Source organism: Vidua chalybeata, chromosome 12, assembly GCF_026979565.1.
Source record: "Vidua chalybeata isolate OUT-0048 chromosome 12, bVidCha1 merged haplotype, whole genome shotgun sequence".
NCBI lineage: Eukaryota > Metazoa > Chordata > Aves > Passeriformes > Viduidae > Vidua > Vidua chalybeata.
Window position 1 is genome coordinate 3,583,096 of NC_071541.1, and position 18,990 is coordinate 3,602,085.

The window sequence follows — 18,990 nt, forward strand, 5'->3', positions numbered from 1 at the left end:
TCTTCTTTGCTTTGCAGCCAGGTCCTGAGGCTGTGGAGGCTTTCAGGGACAGAGATGCCTTTCTCTGTTGTGCTTGTTAAACATCCAGTTCAGTCAGCTGCTGCTGTAAAACCGAGGCTCTCAAATAGCACCACAGTCCAGGAGGGAAATAAATGCTGCTGAGCATATTCAACTTCACCCTGGCTGAGTTCTGTACCACGGCACTCATTTCACTGTGCCTTACGCTTAAACCCTGCTCCCAGCCTGCTGAAATGTGGGAAGAATTATCCTGAGGGACCGTAGTAAAACGCAGTCGTGTTTGTTTGTAATTGCTACAAAATGGTTTACAAAATTGTTAGTGTCCTTTATTATGCCTGCTACTGAAGCACTTGCCTGTTAATTAGAGAAATTTCAGCTGTCATAGCTGGCAATTATAGCGTGTGTATCACTGCCTGTTATGAATAGTCAATGAGGGCTGATTAATATGCATGAGTGGCGGTATATAGCCGTGCCTGGGCTCCGCGAGAGGCAGAGGGAGGGAGCTGCGAGCCGGGGACGGGCAGAGCTCCGCGGCGCTGCCACCGCCGGTGCCGCCGCCTCACCTGCGGGGCCAGCCCCACCTGGGTGCGCGCTGGCTGCTCGGGGCAACGAGGAGGATCCTTTCTGCCGCTTGAATTTAAACATGGGATGCAGTTTGTGCACTCTGCAGAAGCCAGAAGAGCAGTACAAGTTACTGTATGAAGTTTGTCAGGTAAAGAATTGGATTTCTTTTCTAAAAGCAAGTGTTCTCTTTTAGGTTTGTGGCTGCTGTTAAGGGTAGGGAAGCTGGAATATCAGGAAATGGAAATGAAAGCGAGTTTGCCTTGTTTGAAATCTGTGTGATAATGATTATGTTTTTAGCCTGTATCTTCCCATTCACATGTGCAGAACATCAGATATTTAGATATAGCTATTATACATAAAATGTTTCACAAAACTTTAATCACAAAATAAGACTGTTTATTTCTCCAGTGTAGGTTAGGTTAAGTTCCTTGCCAAGGATCATGGCTTGGTCACACACTCCTTGCACAAGTGCATGAGGAAGGTTTTGTACCTGTTTTCAAGTACCTGGAGCCACTTTTTTGTGTGCAGTGCGTTCACTGGTGCTCAGTCTGGTCTGTAAGTGCCTGTCATTGAGAGTTTGTAGCTAGCTGTGGTAGGTGTTGCACCTTGCTGTGTAAAAACACCAGCTAACAAACAGATTTGACACCAGATTACAACTACTGCCCTACAGATCTTTATATACCAAATTACTTACATGAACCTGAGAAGTTTTCTGTGGATGTATTAACACATCAACCTCTGTGGCAAAGATTTTATTTTGTGTTTCTGCTTTTCCTTCTGCGTGCCTCTGAAATTCCTTACTCTGTTACATCTACAGTACAAGTTTGGACTGAGGCAGGGGGATGGAGCCCTGCAAAGTGATGGCCAGGTTTTATCAGGATGTGTTCCTGCAGATCTCCCTGGAAATATTCACAGATCTATACCCTCATAGTCCGTACTGAGAAGGTGGATTGGATTGCCTCTACAAGGACTCGGGGTGGACAGACACTACCCAGATCCCTCGAGCTGTACCTTTCCCCCCTCGCCATTCCTGAGGTGGTTTAGGAGAAGTGACAATTGCTGGGTGACATTCCCAGCGCTGCTCCGTGCTGCCGGCAGAGGGAATTGCTCAGCAATCCCGTATCCTGCTGCCTTCCCACCTGCAGCTGATCCCAGATACTGATGTCACTGACAACAAAGTGAATAAAAGATGCAGTCTGTGTGTTATGCTAGTGGGGAAGTGATTAAATTTTAACCACGTAGTTGTGATCTAATCCTCGCTCGCTCACCCAAAGGACGCTGACGCTTTGCGGAGTAAAAAAAAACCTGTGGGAGCAAATAGAAAGACATGTTGACTGTCATTTCTATTTATACCAGCACACTTCCACTTGCTAAGCTGCTGTGCATGTGATGGGGGGAGGAATTTTAGAGGGAGGCAATCAGATTTTTCGGCCAGTGCTCTGAACTGAGAAGCAGTTGCAGGCGCTGCCTGCAGCAGCACACCTGGGGCCAGGTAAGGTTTGTGTGAACGCTCTGCTCGGATACAGCAGTGGCTGTGGGAATAATTCCATGTCCTGCCAAGTTTTCGTGCAGTCCGGGTTTGGGGACTGTCAGTGAGTCACGTTCAGGAGTGCAACAACCAGGACAGACTGAGACAGCACCCAGTCACCAACGTTGTGACTGCTCAGGGGCTTGCTCAATTTTTGTGGTGGAGGAAAGGTGGCAGAGAACCTTTGCAGCTTACTGACATCTCCCAACAGATGCAGGACAGCATTCTTTAAATACATGTCCTAAAATCAGTCCCAGGAACAGTTCCTGCTGATATCTGAGATGACTGAACTATCCAGTGCTGGCTGCAGGTGCAGATCCCTGGCAGGAGTTTGGTTTTAGGATTCTGCCAACCTGCAAAGTGCTGCAGCCTGTGTGAGTGCCCAGTGTTCCTCATTAAGTGTGGAAGTCTTTTGGGAAACACTGTTGGAAACTGAGGAGTTTCCACAGAAGTGAAAAGTGCATGTAATCCTGTAAAACTGGGATTTCTAACATAGCAAAACCTGAATTGTTTAAGACTATAATCCCTGATTATTCTAGCATATAAATAACTGTGCAAAATTATTTTAACAGGGGTCTACTTTGATTTCTCTCTTTCGCAAGATAGGAGGGAGGGAATTCTATAGCTTATGGAGCACATCCAGATAATTATATGTCCCTACAACTATAAAAATACATCCTCATGTAACCTACACACAAGAGCAATCACTTAAAATTTAATGGTGAGGGAGGTGAAGGATCACTGCCATTTAAAATTATAGAATATAGAAGATAAAAGTTTCAAAATCTTCCAACAGTAGAAAATGTCTGTTACAGTGGTTTTTTGTGTCATCCATGTAACCCTAATATCATGTGATAAGAAGGCATTGCTATTTAAGAAATCTCAGTTGGACAAAATTTGCATAACTTGGTTTTAGGGAATATTGAGCATCATTACAAATAAATCTCCTTAGCCTTATTTTTTTAAAGTTCATGACTCCAAGATGTAGGAATTCAGAAGACACTTGAAGGAATTAATAATAGTACATAACTGCACTTTCTCTATCAGGCCAAGAGCTTTAGTGTGGCTGGGAAAATAATGCTTCCACAAATTACAATTCCAGAAGGTCCAGAACGGCTGGCTCTGTAAGTCCTCTAACAGTGAGCACAAAGAGGATCAAATATACCAGGGCTCAGGCTTTATCCCTTCCTCATCCATAGATAATTCAAAGAGATCCTCTTCATTAAGGGCTTTGGCACATTGCCTACAATTTCTTTTTGGGCTGCTGTGAGCTTAATGATGCAGAACAATGGTCTTCCCTCTTGTTGAGCACTTACCTTATTGTACCTTTAATCACATAATAAAAACCAAATTAAAACACCTCGTCATTAGAGACTGTTGTAGCTGTGCATATCAATGCTTTGTGCTACAAATACAAAGGGGGCTGTGGCAGCTTGATGCAGAGCAGTGTCAGCACTGAGGAGCAGCAATGGGGTGCATATCCCATCTTAGATGTGTCCCAAGGTTTGCTTCCCCAGCTGAATACAGCGTATTAAATGAACTAATATGCACTATTAGATGTTTGGGTGTCTGGTTAAATGGAAGTCTTCTTCAGAAGGTAGTAAAAGTTTTGAAAATGGAAGGAGAAGGGGGGGGGGAAAGAAAACCAGAAAATTGGGAGGGTGTTTAACACCAGGTTTCTGATGTGCTTTTGTCAATGTCATCAACTCCTACCCAAACAATAACACAAATAAGGGCTTTTCCCTTTGTATGAAAATTCCTGAGGGACCAAAAAGTAAACTGCATTGGAGGAAACTTACAGAAGAATGAGTCATCTGAGATAGAGGTTTTGAAAGTGCAAAATAGAGTAAATAAAGTTTAAGCCTGCAATTTAAGGAACTTTCTCAGTACCTTTTTCACAGTAAGTACACATTGCCCACAATATGGAAGGTAAACACAGAGTGAAATCATTTCCTAAATGGACACAGTGTTTTACAGAATCCTCACAGCATCACAGAATGGTTTGGATTGGAAGGCACCTTAAAGATCCTGTAATTCCAACCCCACTGCCAGGGGCAGGGACACCTTCCACTGGAAGAATTTCCAAGGATGTCAGTAAAGAATTTTAAATCGCAGATGACTCTCAACTTGCATGGGCAGTGCTCAAAACTGTTCCCTGGGATTTAGGATGATGGAGTTGACCCAGTGGGAAGAAACCATAAGAACAGCCCATCTAAACTGGTGCTTGTAGCTGAGAAACCCTGGGATAAGTGAGCACAGAGCCCAGCCCCTTCCTCCAGGCTAAGGACAGGCTGGCAGGAAACAAGCTCACATTGCCACTGCCCTTGGTTCAGCTGAGCTGAGGTCAGGAGATTCTGCTCCATGGTTGTTGAGCTGGCACCCCTCACAAATACTAAAGTTCACATATAAATAAACAGTTGTTGCCATGATCCTGCAGCGTGTCGGAAACTTGAAAGCCTCACTCACATGCTCCCGGCCTGGCACGTCCCTGAGACACGGAAAAATGGCAGCGCTGGTAAAAAACAATAGTGGGCACGCTGGATTTGCATTTTAAACCAGACTGAGGTGCTCTGTGGCCAAGGTTATATAAGCACCAAGGTCAGAGACAAATTCTGCGCTAATGAGAGGTCAGCAGTGATGAGGAACAAGCCAAGACTGTTTTCCACTGGCAGCTTCCAGTGGCATTGCTTGCAGGGTGCTGTTCTCCAGCAGAACTCCCACACAAACCTGCTGCACTGAGCTAATCACCAGTGCAGGTCCCCTTGCATCAGAATTCCATTTGCACGTTCAGACTTGAGAAAATGAGACCAAAGTAATCAATCAGTAAGAAAGCCTAATTCAAGGAAACAGCCTAACTAGACTTAAACCTACTGAGCAATGTTATCCTAAAGCAGGGCCAGAGTGAAGCTTGCCAAAATAAACATTCAGCTCAAAAAAAAAAAAAAAAACCTAATCAAAATGGTAAGATTTGGGAAACAGAAATAATTGCCTCTGTACATATGCTTTTCACACCCTCAAATTTAATTGGGCAGCCAGAGAATTAGTTGCTCTACATTTCTTTAGTTTTCCATGTTAAGACCAAAGTGGTGGTGCCAATTATAGGGAATTGCTCTACTTGAAATACAGTGTATGGCTTCAAGTGCTCTGTGTGTGCAGCCTGTGCTGCAGCTGAAATTAAAACTAGTGCTGAAGTTTGATTCTGTCACTTCACTACCATTAAACTCGACCTCAATAACAGTTGTGAACCTATCACACTTACTTCAAAGTAGTCATGTGTTTGCTTAAACAAGATGTTAATTCCAAGGGCTTTGTTCTAGACAGGGTTTTCTACTGCAGAATTAGTTCAGCTGTAGAAAAACTCTGCTTGACAGACTGGAGACTCATAATCTTCAGAAAACTGCCCTTTAATGATCGTGGCGCCTGTCTGTGGCTCACAAGTCCCCTTTCTTAATTAGACATTTACCAGAAACTGGCAATTGAAATTTTCCTCTTCACTTGATGATGAATAATGCAGTGCCTCTGTTAGGATTTCTCTGGAAGATATTCTTTATTGTGAGGTTTAGAGGGATATTTTGGCCATTAAAGGAACATAAACAAGATCTGATATGAAATAAACAAATGCCTAATGGTCACCTGTGATAGAAATACCTAATTTGACCTACTTTGCACGTGAAATGTCTCAGTGCTGCATAATCTTCCTGAAATCTACAGTGCCTTTCATCTTTACAGTGGGCAGATAAAATGCTCAGCCACAGCATGGATTTATTAGGATTTTTTTTTAAATGATGAATGATTGAAGGGATGAGTTTTGTGATGCTTTACACTTACACATCTGTTTAATGCTACAAAGCAGGTGGCAAGAAGTCACAAGGGAGAGGGCACCAGGGACAGTCACTCTGCTCTACTGTCACATGTCAGACATGGGCTGGGAAAAAAGGAAACATATGGAGTAATGAAAAAGTGCAGATTCAATAAATGTGTTTTGTTGTGTACATTAATAATGGAACAAAAGGTCAGGCTTCATTTTCACTGGGACAGGACAACTCTACAGTTACATGAACACTGGGATTGGTCCTTGCACAGATTTGTTGGGTAAAGGGAAGCAAATCCAGCTGGAACTTGGGCACAAGTGCGGGATTTGACAAGAGAGGGGCAGAATAAATAATATCAAATATACATAAACATTAAATATTACAATACTCACTAATTCAAGCAGTGACAATTGAAGAAAAACTTCCTATTAATATGGAATATCTTCAGGCAAAAAGCCAGATGCCATCATCCAAAACACAAATGGTTAGAATCAGGGCAGTTTTCTTCCTTGTGTCCATCCAGGGATAATCCTGGGTAGGGACACAGAGGTGATTGAACATGCTGTCCACTGGCATAGGGACTGGGCACTAATATATCAAAATTATCCCAAATAATAACAAAGACTACACACAGAAGTGCAACTAGAGGGTTTTTTTGCAACTTCTAACGATATTCTGTACATTCTTGCAAAGTGAAAACTGAACATTTTAGAGAGAGCAATCATTCATGTGTCGGGAGATCACAGCTGATAAGAACTTTTAAATTTGGCCTTGGTGCTTGAGAGTTCAGCAGAAGCTCTTGCATCTGACCCAATAAATCTGTGTAACTGCCATCAGTTCTAGCCAAAGGCAAAGAAAGGAAAATGAAGGTGTTTTTGTCAATGTCACACTGTGAGAACTCAGGGCCGTGGCAGCACGGAGGGAGGTGGTGGTGGGACTCCCTTCTGAGGTTCATGTTCTTCAGCCACTTCAGCTCTGCCTGTGGAAGGCCCAAGGTGACAAATCTCCTGAAGCAGCAGGGCTGAGAAACCCTCTGGGGTCTGTCACTGCGTTCCCACAGAACAGCACCAGGTGTTCTTTCCATCTTTTCTTGGAACCAGCTTCAATAACTCTCTTCAACACAGGTGATCTTCAGAACTGTCCAAAATTCCTCTTTCCCTATCCTGCATCACCGAGGCATTTGTGGAAGAGGGGAGGGAGTGGGAAGATGGACTGAAAAGCTACAAACAACGAGCAGCAGTGTGAAAACGGGGTGCTGGGAATCAGCATGATCTTAAGCACAGTGCCTGGGTGGTGGGATGGGAGGTGTGAGTTGTGCTGTGCCCTCCTGTGACCTCAGGCAGATCACTCACTTGCTCTGTGTTCCCTCTTCTGTAGAGATCCCTTCTGTCTGTTTGCCTGGAGCAGGTCTCCAGAGGCAGCACTGCCTTTTGCTGTGTGCTTGCACAGTCTGATATGCTGCCAAAATGATATCAGCATTATGTGAAGTGCTGGTCTGTACACCAGAAACTTGTACTACTCTGATTTTAGCTGAGGTATGGTGATAAATATTGCCTTACCAAGCTGTGAGTGCTGGAAGGGGAAAGCTCCCTCCAAATCTTAGTCTTTGACCATTCCCTTTTTTCTGTGGGAGAAAGGTGCTGCTCTGCAGGGGCCTTTGGTCTGATTCAGGACAAGAATTGTTTCTTATGCTACTCAAATTCAGCTTGAATCCACGTAACATTGCACCCACAGCTAAAAGGGTTATGACTTTTTCATGCTGTTCACTCTCATTGTGTGTTATTTTAAACATAAATATAGGATACACAGCTTTTTGAAAGTTGTCATTCATAAAAATCTGTAATTTGCTCCACTAGATGAACACGTAGACATAGATTTTTGCCTCTTGGGAAAAGCACATGAGCATTTCCCAAGGAGCCACACTGGAGGTGCAGTGCTAGAGATGGACAAAGCAGAGGATGTGAGAAAACGGGTAATTACACTTGCTGAATCCAGTCATTAGTAATTCATGGTTATTTATGGCTCATTTGTAGCTCACTCAGAGATCTCATTGATTGGCCCCCTCTGGGGCACGCTGCAGAAATGGCAGAGAGAGGCATGAAAAGGGGAGGCCTCTAAACTTCTGGCTGTGTTCTAGGTGGACCTGGGTTATTAAGCCATGAAAAGACAGACAAAAGATCACTGTAAAAAAATGAGGAAAAGCATTTCTGCCCTGGTACAAAGTCATTCTACACGATTAATGCATATTTAAGAGAAAAAGGGCTCCAAGTAAACTTTGCTTCTAGTGAAAGTCCAAGGGTCTCAGAAGCCCCAGCATTGCTCTGTGTTTTCATTGAAGCAAATGATAATATTCCCTGTGGTTTTATTTTGAGTAGTGATCCACAGGAGCAGAGCCTGAGAACCCAACCAAGAGCATCTTAGTATGCTACAGACAGTGCTGGCACTGCCTTGGTAATACCTAAATGTGCTAATTGCTAGCAAAATAAAAATTCCTTTATTTCCAGGCTCTTTTTCCCAAGATGTTCCATTTGCAAGTTAACGGTTTGGAGAACAAATGTATTCTGTGCTCTTAAGGAAAAGAATTTTTCCTTGGTCTGAGCTGTTTTGTCATGGATGGCTCGCAAGGCAGAAGGGAAATGCACACACATGGAAACAGTCTATTAGTAAACAATATAGTTCTGGGGTTTTCAAAAGGAGGGAGACTGTCCATATGAGGGAAATAAAAGAGGGATTAGATGGATCTGCAAGAAGAATTAACCTGTATTTTGAACCTTTTTTCTCCAATTCCTGAAGAAGAGGGGGGGTATAAAATAGGCTTTTTGCTGCTCTTGCTTCTATAAAAATCTTTAAAGTTGTGCTGCTTTTTCTTAGCATGCAGACTCCTTAAGAACTTGCTAAAGAAGTGAATCAGACCATAAAGAGCATTTTAAATGGAGCACAGGCATCTGTAGTCTAACAGAACTAGCATTTTTATAGTGCACTTCCCAAGGATTTGCATGAATTTCTACAAAGAAAAGCTGCTTACTCATTCTTAGGCAAAAAAGTTTTTTTCTCTGTGACATTTGTGAGGCGTAGAAGAGCCAACAAGCTGTACAATGCATACAAATGTTTGTCATTCATGGCATTAAACCCACGGAAATCAGTCTAAATTAATGGGAAAAAATAATTTACTGAAACCCGTCTGGTTTCTGCTCTGTGCTCCCAGCATCCAGAACACAACGTTACACACTATTGCTTCAAAAATAAAATGCAAAATAATTACAACTGAGCTGTTCTGCACAGGGATCTTGTGGCTTTCTCAACCTTTCAGTAACTACTTCCACCGGTGCCTGAAGTCACTTCATCTGTGCTGTTGCAGATGATGTTTGCTCATGCCTGAGTGCTGAACTCCTCCATTCCCTGAGCATCCTCCCCACCTCCTCTTCTGCCAGCCCTTTCCTGCCACAGCCCTGTCCCAATGTCCCCTCCCAGGGCTCCTGTGTGTGCCCCTGCCGTGGCTGCAAGTGGGAAACTGGGAATGAGCTCCAGGAACATCCTTTGGATTTGTAGAGAACCCAGGTGTGTTAATTCTGCTCTCACAGGAAAAGAGAAACCACCACTGCTGGGGTTTCCAGCAGTGTGTCAAAAGGAAAAGAAAATCAGAATTGGTGGCAACCAGGAGGAAGTTCTGTCCACTTATAAACAAGTGACATATTTTGATATACCTGAAGGCCTCTAATTTATGCCTGCCATTAAAAAGTGGCAATTAATTAGTCTTCTCTTCCCACCCAGAGAGATAAAGCATGTAAATCACTTACCTTGCTCAATAATTAAACAGCAGCTATTGATAAAATGGCATTTCTGTAATAGCACAACCGTGTCCTATCCTGCCCCATACCTCAGGCAAAAATAAAAATGTGTTTTCTAGTAACAGAGAACAATTCTGTCATCCCAGCCTTGGCTGCAAATTCCCATTGCCTTGCACAGGAGGCCCAGCCTTGCCCTCACAGTGGGAAGGCTGGAAGGCTCCAGCCTCTGCACCCTGTGCCAATTGTGACCTCAGGAAATTAGCATCTAAACAGTGGCACTTGGCTCAGGAACCTGCTGGAAGATCCCAAACCTCTCAGTAGAACAATTGTTAAAGTAAAAGCACATAAGTAAATATAAAAACGTGAGAAAATCTGTCCTTGTAAAAGGTATTTCACTGTGGCATACCTGGAATTAATAGAAGGAGGAGATTTCAACAGGAGGGATGCCAAATGCCTTGCACAGCTCCAGCAGAGAGAAGCCAATGTAGATCAAATCCACAGTGTATATTACACACTCACAGCACTGGAAAATTATATGGAAAGCTATCTCCTAGTGAGGTAGAACAAATTCTTCACAAGCATAAAGAAATATCAGGGGTTTTCCTGGTTTTTTTTTTTTTTCTTTTCTCCTTGTTGAGAACATCACTACTCACAAATCATCACTGATTTATTTGTTTTTTCTACTTAATATGTAGCTACCAGCTGAGAGAGGTTTGAAAACAGACTCAGGAATGCATTTGGGTCTTGCCAACCCTACACCCTCCAAGATCCTACTGCCTGTTTTTACCCTTTTATCTCCATGGTAGCACTCAAAAGTTTTTTTGCATGGCTCTGAGGAGTCTGATCTCAAACTCTACGCAAGTATTTGCTGTATTCACACCTCAGCAATTCCACCTGATGTTTAGGGTTCCTCAGTGAAGTTCTGCTGCTTCCATTTGGGGCCAGATGCAGCATACTAGATTTTTCCATTCTTCTTTTCATGTTTATTTTTGTGTTTATTTTAATTCCTGTTTATTTTTCTGACCATTTACTTCTTGGGTATAGGAATTAATGAGAGCTCCATGACCAAAATGAGAGTTTAAGACATTGTTTTCTTCTGTTTGTTTGCTGGGGTCACCTGTATGGATTTGTGCCATGGCTTCCCCTGTTCTGCCTTTGGGTGTCATCTCTCTTTTTCTCAATTACAAATATACATCACTTTCACCTTAATTGACCATGGCAGCATTTTCCTTTCCATTATCTCAGTTTGGCCATGGAATGGTGATGGCACACTCACCTTCATAACTTCTTGATTTGCTGTTAATGTCCTCTCTCAGTCAGAGCCTGAGCTGAGGCACTGCAAAAGCAAAACACCTCTTGACTCCAGTGAGCATCAAATCAAGCTCAAGTGACTATTTGATTTTCATTCCAAGTATTAAAACTTCCAGGAGACACAGACCTCCCAGACAGGATTATGCCATCTTTATCTACAGATTTCTTGCTGCCTCTTTAGATTTCTTGGTCCTCTCTCCAGCCTACTTTAGTGCAGAAGAACATACAGTACATGCTATAAAATAAAATACTGTAAATGCTATTCTATTTCATAATCATTGCATAGCTTATATTTAAAAAAAAAATCAAGTATGCCTTCCTTATTTACTGTCTGCTGTTAATACAGAGTATTTGTGTCCCTGCCTCAAGCAGAGGCTAAACCCACTATCTGGCTGCACCACAAATTCCACCCAAGTCCACTCAGCTCTGTTTAACTCCAGTCATTGCATTTTATCTGCAGCTTTCTCCATATTCAGTATATTTCCAATGCTAAGAAGGTCCAAAAGCTAAGCATTTCACCCTTTCAGACAAGTTAATTTATCCATCCTTTGTGCCATGAAAGATCACATTGTCTCTGTCACATGGCATGTTCCTCAGAAATTATGCATATTTGTCGTTTTTGGCAGTCTTCTGAAGCGTTCATGTGCGTGGATTTTTTTTCTGTGTTATTTCAGACGTAACTGTTTATAAGGAAAGAAATTGCTGAGCACAATTCAGCAGCATTAGGAATAAAGTCCAGGAATATAAAGCCCCTTTCTTTTTAACAAAGCAAATCTATACAGATTTAGTAATTTATTTATTTTATTATGTATTTATTGGTTTTTAAGCACTAGGAATAAATATTTGTCAATTGTTACAAATTTTCCAGATAGAAACTAAGCATATTAGTATCACCTATTTGCTAGAATCAGGATTAGCCACAAGTACTGACTCAACACAGACACCAGAAATCAGCCCATTGAGATCATCCCAGTATATTTCTCTTCTGCATCATTTTTGTGCTGCTAAAAATAAAATACCAATACCTGCTACTTTTTCTAGACTAAAAAGCAATTTATCTCTGTTATGCATAAGCAGACTGGTGAATTACTGCTTGTTATTATCCAAATATTTAGCACTGCCATCCTGTAATGGAAAATTGTATTATTGGTGTGCTGAGATGGGAAATGCTTAAAAAAAATGCTTCAATAAAAAGTAATTACAAACTATTCACTGCTCAGTATTTACCACATATTATGGCAGGTTTTTTAGGAACCAGATTCAGAAATATAATTCCCTGCTGTAAAGCACTTTTAAGCGTATTTTTGTGTCATTGTGTGCTCTTTCATCATTTGTTAGGGCAGTTCTGACCACGTCTCATAGATCAGCATCACCACAGTGGCCAAGGCTGCTGATCAGAACAGGAACCTGCAGAGCTAAAAGGATTCCACTCAGCTGGGGTTTAGGAATCATCTCTTGTAAGGGATCCACAGACTGACCCCAAAACCATTCATCATGTGGACAGCTACTGTCCAGAGGATAGTTTGCCTAACACGATGTGGGTGCTGCCACAGCTCATAGAAATATTAACTCTTAAAGACAAAATCCCCAACCATATCTTTGGAGTGGGTCAAGAAACCCATAACAACAGCAGTACAGTGATTTATGCTTCCATTTCACTGCAGTCATTGCCATCCTATCAAACCCATCCTTTAAAATTCTATACACATCAAATATAATTCTGCTTGTAGAGTAATCAATTTACCAACTTAAAGCTGAATGCCAGAAAGTCACAAACCTTTTCTACACCAGGTCCCTCTGCAGCAGGAGAGGGTTTAGATTAAAATTTAGCTGGCTCATCACCCCAGTTCTAAAATCTGGTCCCATGTCCTTCTTCCTGGCTGTGCAGCACCTTTTCTTCTTCGTGGCATTATCAGCTTGCAGACAACACAGTCAGGAAACTATTTGGAAATAACTCCTGTAGTAACAATTTATGACACAGTGCAGCTACTACCGCCTGTTCCCTGCATGACATCAACCTGTCCTTGAAGTTATGATTATTTATGTAACAATTGCATAGGAGACCACAAAGAGGATGCCAGTCCATAGATGTGCAGAAATAAAAGTGTCCTAAGGAACCTAAATTAAAATGCAGGCCTGTACTAAACTGTCTGTAATCCAGGTTCATTACAGCATTTGGGAATGAACTGGAAATCTGTCCTTTGCAGGGTTTTACCAGGTTTTACTATGAAGATGGAGAAAGGATCTTCATAAATAGTTTTCTGCTCAAGAGATATTCTGAGCACATTTCTGAAAAACATTATACACTGCAATTTAGATTCTTTTGTTTTGATTGCTTGTTGGGTTTTGTTGTACCAAAAAAAAAAAAATAGGATGCACACAGTAAAATGTGCAACGTTTAATTTGCAGCAAATAATAAAACTCAAACCATAATCAGCATTTCCTTTTTCCAGAGAAAACATTACGCTGAACCTAATTTTACAGCTGTACAAACTGTTTTAAAGTAATCTGCTCAATTGGGCGAGTTAATGATATTTAATTTGACCAGGCCAAACTTTACATGCTGTGCATTACTGGGAGCAATGTGCAGTGCAAGTGTTTGTGTGATGTAAATGTCATGCTAACACCTTCCCCTCTCAGCTGGCTTCACAAAAATCCTGGTGTCATCACCTCTCTAAGGCAAACTCAAGATGACAGCAGGGGAAAAGTGTTAGTTGCACAAGGTAATTCAGCAGGAATTTAACCTTTTCAATCTATTCTGCACTCAAGTTAACCCTCTTTATATCAGCCAGCTCTTTGCCCTGGGCAATATGTTAAGTATGGGCTAAATTCAGTTATTGTGCTGAGTAATGTTGTCGTTCAGGTGCCCCACTTTTATGTGACTAAATGTGGATTCTAGTGTGTATTTAGTGCAGTGTGTGAATTCTCTGCTCAGCCCCCCAGTTCCATGGCCTGGCATGTCTCCTGTTATTTATATCCACTACTCCATTTTAGAGTTTTTTATTGCTGTGACTGAGTGCTACCATCATGTTTCATCTAAAGAATTGTTTATCAGACACAAACACATACTTTTGTAGTTTTGGTTTTGTTCAGCAAAAAGGCGAAGAGTCTAAAAAGCAAACCAAAACTAGAAAAATGCCAGGAGAATCAATAACTTGTTGTGTTTGAACAAGGGCTGAGCGATTTCTAATCTGCAAGAAACAAATGGGGTGCTGGTTTGTACTTCACCTCAAAGAGCAAGCCCAGTAAAATCTATCAAAAGAAACGGCAGAGCAGAGGATTTGTAAAGTTACTGTAGTAAAAAGGGGAAGTGAGAAATGCACAAGGTGGTGGGGATGGTTCCTGGCACTGGCTGCTCACACCTTGGTGATGCCTAAAGAGGCTGACCTAGAACAGAGGCTGGACAGAGTTAAAAGAGTAAAGTAAGAATTTATTAAAAGGCCTTCAAAGGATGCACCTTGGGCACTACAAGAGGCTGGCTGTGGTTCTGCCCAAAATGGACCCAAGATGGACAGTGTGTCATGAGTTTTTATACTTTTATAAATTCTGGTCCATTTCCACATTGGGATTCATTGTCCAATTCCAGCTCCAGGTGGAGCAGTCCCATCCTCCCAGGTTGCTCTCCTCCATTCCCTGCTGTTTGCACTTTTTGGGCTGAAGCTGCAGCGCTGTCCTTGGTTCTGGGGCTGGAAAAGGATTGTTCTGTGTGCCTGAGCTGTGAAGATAACCTGCTTAATATGAAGTCTGGAGTTATATGCACCAATGCAGTGCAGAACCTGGAAAATACGAACGCTAAAACTCAAGGCATCATTGGGATGGCTGGGAGCTGAGCCTGGGTCCCTGACAGCTTTGCTGCTTTCTTCCTGCAGGTCAATGGGAAGGATTTATCCAAAGCCACCCACGAGCAGGCGGTGGAGGCGTTCAAAACCGCCAAGGAGCCCATCGTGGTGCAGGTGCTGCGGAGGGCCCCGCGCGCCAAGGCCCACGAGCCGCAGCTGGTGGACGTGGGCACCCAGACCGACATCACCTTCGAGCACATCATGGCCCTCAGCAAGATGGGCTCGCCCACCCCGCCCGTCCCCGGGCTGGACCCCTACCTGCTGCCCGAAGAGTAAGTGATGCTTTGTGAGCCTCAGAAATCCTTGTGTTCCGTAAGGTGGTGTGCTGGAAGGAGCTCGCCACCTCACCTCGCTCGCTGGTAGACATGTCCTCCCAGAAAGTAGCCAGGATTCATCCACCACTGAGCCATAAACATGTACTCCCAGAAACATGTAAGCATGTACTCCCAGAAGCAGCCAGGATTCATCCACCGCTGAGCCATAACTCACAGGATTTTCATTTTTCCTACACATTAGCGAGACATTACTCACATGAGTAATGCCACTGAATCACAACATGGCCTCATAAAGCTCATTTTTTTTGCTGGCATTTGATGGATAAAGTTATTGCATTTTGTAATTCCTCTCACTGCCTCTTTGGGTTGCTTGTGTTTTAACTTTATTTTTTATGGCTGCCATAAATTGTGTAATGCTAAGAGCTGCTACATTCTGTTCCAGTGTATTAATTACTTTATTATAACCCTGCAGCGCTGTTACTCGAATAAGTTATTTTCTGGGACTAGAATTACTTACCAGTGTTGTCATGGATGTTTTAGAATCAAATTTTAATTATTGTTAATGGTAATTTGATGCTTTTGTACTTACAAATACAAATGACAATTATCTCCTGGCGCACACACCCCCCGCCCTCGCATGCTGTTGGAGAGGAAAACAGCTCCCCGGGGAGCCCCTGCAGATTGCCTGTCATCCTGCCACGCACCTCCACAGGGAGCAGGGAATGGAAAGGATTCTGACCCTCCCCGTTGCTGTGTGTGAGGGACTGATCTGGTCAAGCCACAGCAATTCCTGGTTTTGAGGCGATCCTGCACGTGGCGAGAGCAGGACTGGTGTGCACCCACCCTCCCAGGGCCCCTCTCCAGACATCCCTGCCTGCCCTCCTGGGAAATGGGGTTTGGCTGATCCTGCACTGCCCTGGGCGACTTTCAGAGCACAGCAACCTTCACACTCTGAGCCAGGACCACTCCATGGCAGTGTCTGCTCCTCTCGTGACTCTGCTGATACTCAGAGGGTGGTTCCAGCCACCTATTCCCACTCAAAATCCAAGCACAGCAGCACAATTTAGTGGAAATACTTGACAAAAGGCTGGACATGATTATTCCAAGGGCCTTGATCGACACTGCACCTCCCAACTTCATCTGCACTAGGGGCTTTTAGTACCTCAGACTTGCCAACTGCACTTAGAAAACAGCAAAGATTCATTCCTGATGAATCATTTAGGAGAAAATTCTTCCCTGTGAGGGTGGTGAGGCACAGGTTGCCCAGAGAAGTTGTGGCTGCCCCATCCCTGGAAGTGCCCAAGACAGGTTGAAGCAACCTGGTCTAGTGGAAGGTGTCCCTGCCCATGGCAAGGGTGGAATGAGATTTTCCTTAAGGTGCCTTCCACCCCAAACTGTCCCATGATTTTATCATTCTGTAATTTAGGTTCCAATCCATTATTCCACATTAGCCCTATCAGCTCCACATTGTTCCTTAATTATTAACCCCAGCTGCTGGATCAGCAGTGCCCTTCCTCTGGGCCCTCACAGCCTTTCTCATGCCAGGGCCACCCTCAGCTCTCTGGCTGTGCTGTCACCCAGCCCGTGAAAGCAGAGTCATTTTTTCCTAGTTTTCCTCTCATTTCTCCCAGTTCCATTCAGATTAATCTCGCCTGCCTCCAACAACTTGACTATCCTGGCCAATTAGCAGATGCTGTTAGATAAATAGTCTCAGCCATGTATCTACTTAACAGAGAATTAAAGGGAGTTTACTTTCACTGCAGATAAAACAATCCAGCACAGAAAACGGTGATCACAAGAGCATTACACTGCTTACAACTTCCAAAGTAAAGGCAGTGCAAGTGTGGGAGAGCTCAAGCAGTAAAAAGCAGCAGGCTGTCCTCCTACAATACATGGAATTTTCATTTCAAACACTTACTGGGGTGAGTGGTGTCGCTTATAGAATTAACCACATGCAGCTCCTCAGTGTGGGGGTCACTCCATCATCTCCCCTACAAGCCTGGAATGCATTAACAAGTTCCACTGAAGTCCTGAGTGCTGTCCTAAGAAATACCTTTTTTTTTTCCAGCCATCCATCCGTGCATGAATACTATGACCCAAATGACTACATGGGAGGAATTCATCAAGAAATAGACCGGGATGAGTTGGAATTAGAGGTACTTAATCTGAGTAACTTTTTCATTTCCATATGCACCTCAAGGTCTTTGAATTGCATAAAGTGGAAAGAGTTTTCAAAGCAGATGTTTGTGATAACATTGTTCACTAGCTGCTGATACCTTTATCACTCCATTCAACTGTGAGCCAGGCACTGATGATCATCAGCTAACAAATTAACATAAATAATGAAGTCATTGATTCCTTTAATTAAATTCTGTGTAAGTGTGCTGATTTAAGCTTTCTGAAAATCTGAAAGGCTCTGCTGAGTGGTAGGACCTGTTCCACATAACCACAGTAAAAATGTGTGAGTTTCCCTTAAATATTTCCTGGCTGAGAAACAGATGTTCTTGATCATATAATTTTGAAGTATGTTAAGTTTACAAGACAAGGCCAGGATAGATTTGCCACTATACTAAGCTGTTTCTCCCTTTTTCATTACTTAAGTGACATATGTATACATATGAAATTACAGATAATAAAAGTTGAACCAGTCATGAAAGTATGCAAGCCCTTTTCCCTGCCAAATTTTAAAAAATCACTTTTGGTTTTAGTGCTTGTATATCCCATCAGAAGTTCATCTTCAGTTTCCTCATTCCTAATTTTAATAGCCTGCTCCCAACCATTCAAGGTACGGCACAGAAATTGTGGGGCTCCGCAAGATACTTAAGCAGTACTGGCCCAGTGAAGTGTTTTTAATTATTTGTAATAAACAGTAGTAAAATATCCCAATAGCTCTAAATACAGCCAGCAATGTCTGAGCCAGGTGATCTATCCAAGACTATCAGTAAGAGAATATTTTATCCCTTAATTGGCTTGCACTTCTGATTTCTTAGATCCTGGTGCTGCTAACACCTATGTGTCACAGCAAGCTGTGCTGACCTGCCTGAAGCTCTGCTGAAATCAGTGCAGATTTATCAACAGCTGCAGTGGGAGCAGAGTTCAGTCCTTCCATGAGCGCCAGGTTGTTTCCTTCTATAAAAGTGTTTGCAGGATCAAGGACTAAAACCCCATAAAAAGTTTGCAAGCTGTTCTCAAATTCTGCGGATCTGGTAGCAATTCATCTCTGTATACAAACGTAAATCAAAGGCAGGATAAAATCAAAGTGCCAGTAAAACAAATGCTACTTAGCAGACTTCAAGGCCTTACTTTTCAAACAAGGGCCTTTTTTTTTTTTTTTTTTCCTCTTAAATAAAAACAAATACAATATAGATTTCGGTCTCAAAGGAAAGTGTAGAACAAATCAGTGTTTTCTACCAGTATCTTTCCAAAATTTACTTTTTAGGAAACCTAAATATTGTGGATAAATTCTAGTGCTTCCATTAGAAAGTCAACCAGTTGAGCTGAAAACACTTTAAACACACACACTCCTGTAGCCAAACCTTAATATGCCTTAAACCACAACATTAATAATTTTGACATTGATATAGCACTTGATGGCAAAAGGTGATCAGCTCAGTAACACAGGCAGATGGACATTAGGAAAGTCTCTGTAGCCTAATAGTATTTCCTAAAAACCACTAAAGATTCCTGTTCAAATTGTAAAGACTGTGATCAATGGTAAGGTCAAAGTGCTAACAGGGACTCAACTGGCTGGTTGCTTTTTTGTTTGCCTTTTGATAGATATGTTTTAAAAGACCACAAAGGCACTGTTTCATTGACTGCAGCAGGAATGTCGAAAGTAAGAAAGCCATCAAGTCA

The 18,990-nt window shown here is 42.5% G+C and overlaps 1 protein-coding gene across 1 annotated transcript in view; it reads left to right on the plus strand.

Moving 5' to 3' along the window:
* The window catches only part of PDZRN3 (PDZ domain containing ring finger 3), a 130,321-nt gene that overhangs the window by 100,073 nt on the left and 11,258 nt on the right, over positions 1-18,990 (plus strand). The window contains exons 4-5 of the mRNA XM_053954089.1: positions 14,891-15,132; positions 17,204-17,291. Of these exons, the coding sequence (XP_053810064.1) occupies positions 14,891-15,132; positions 17,204-17,291 (330 nt within the window). The remainder of the gene's footprint in view (positions 1-14,890; positions 15,133-17,203; positions 17,292-18,990) is intronic.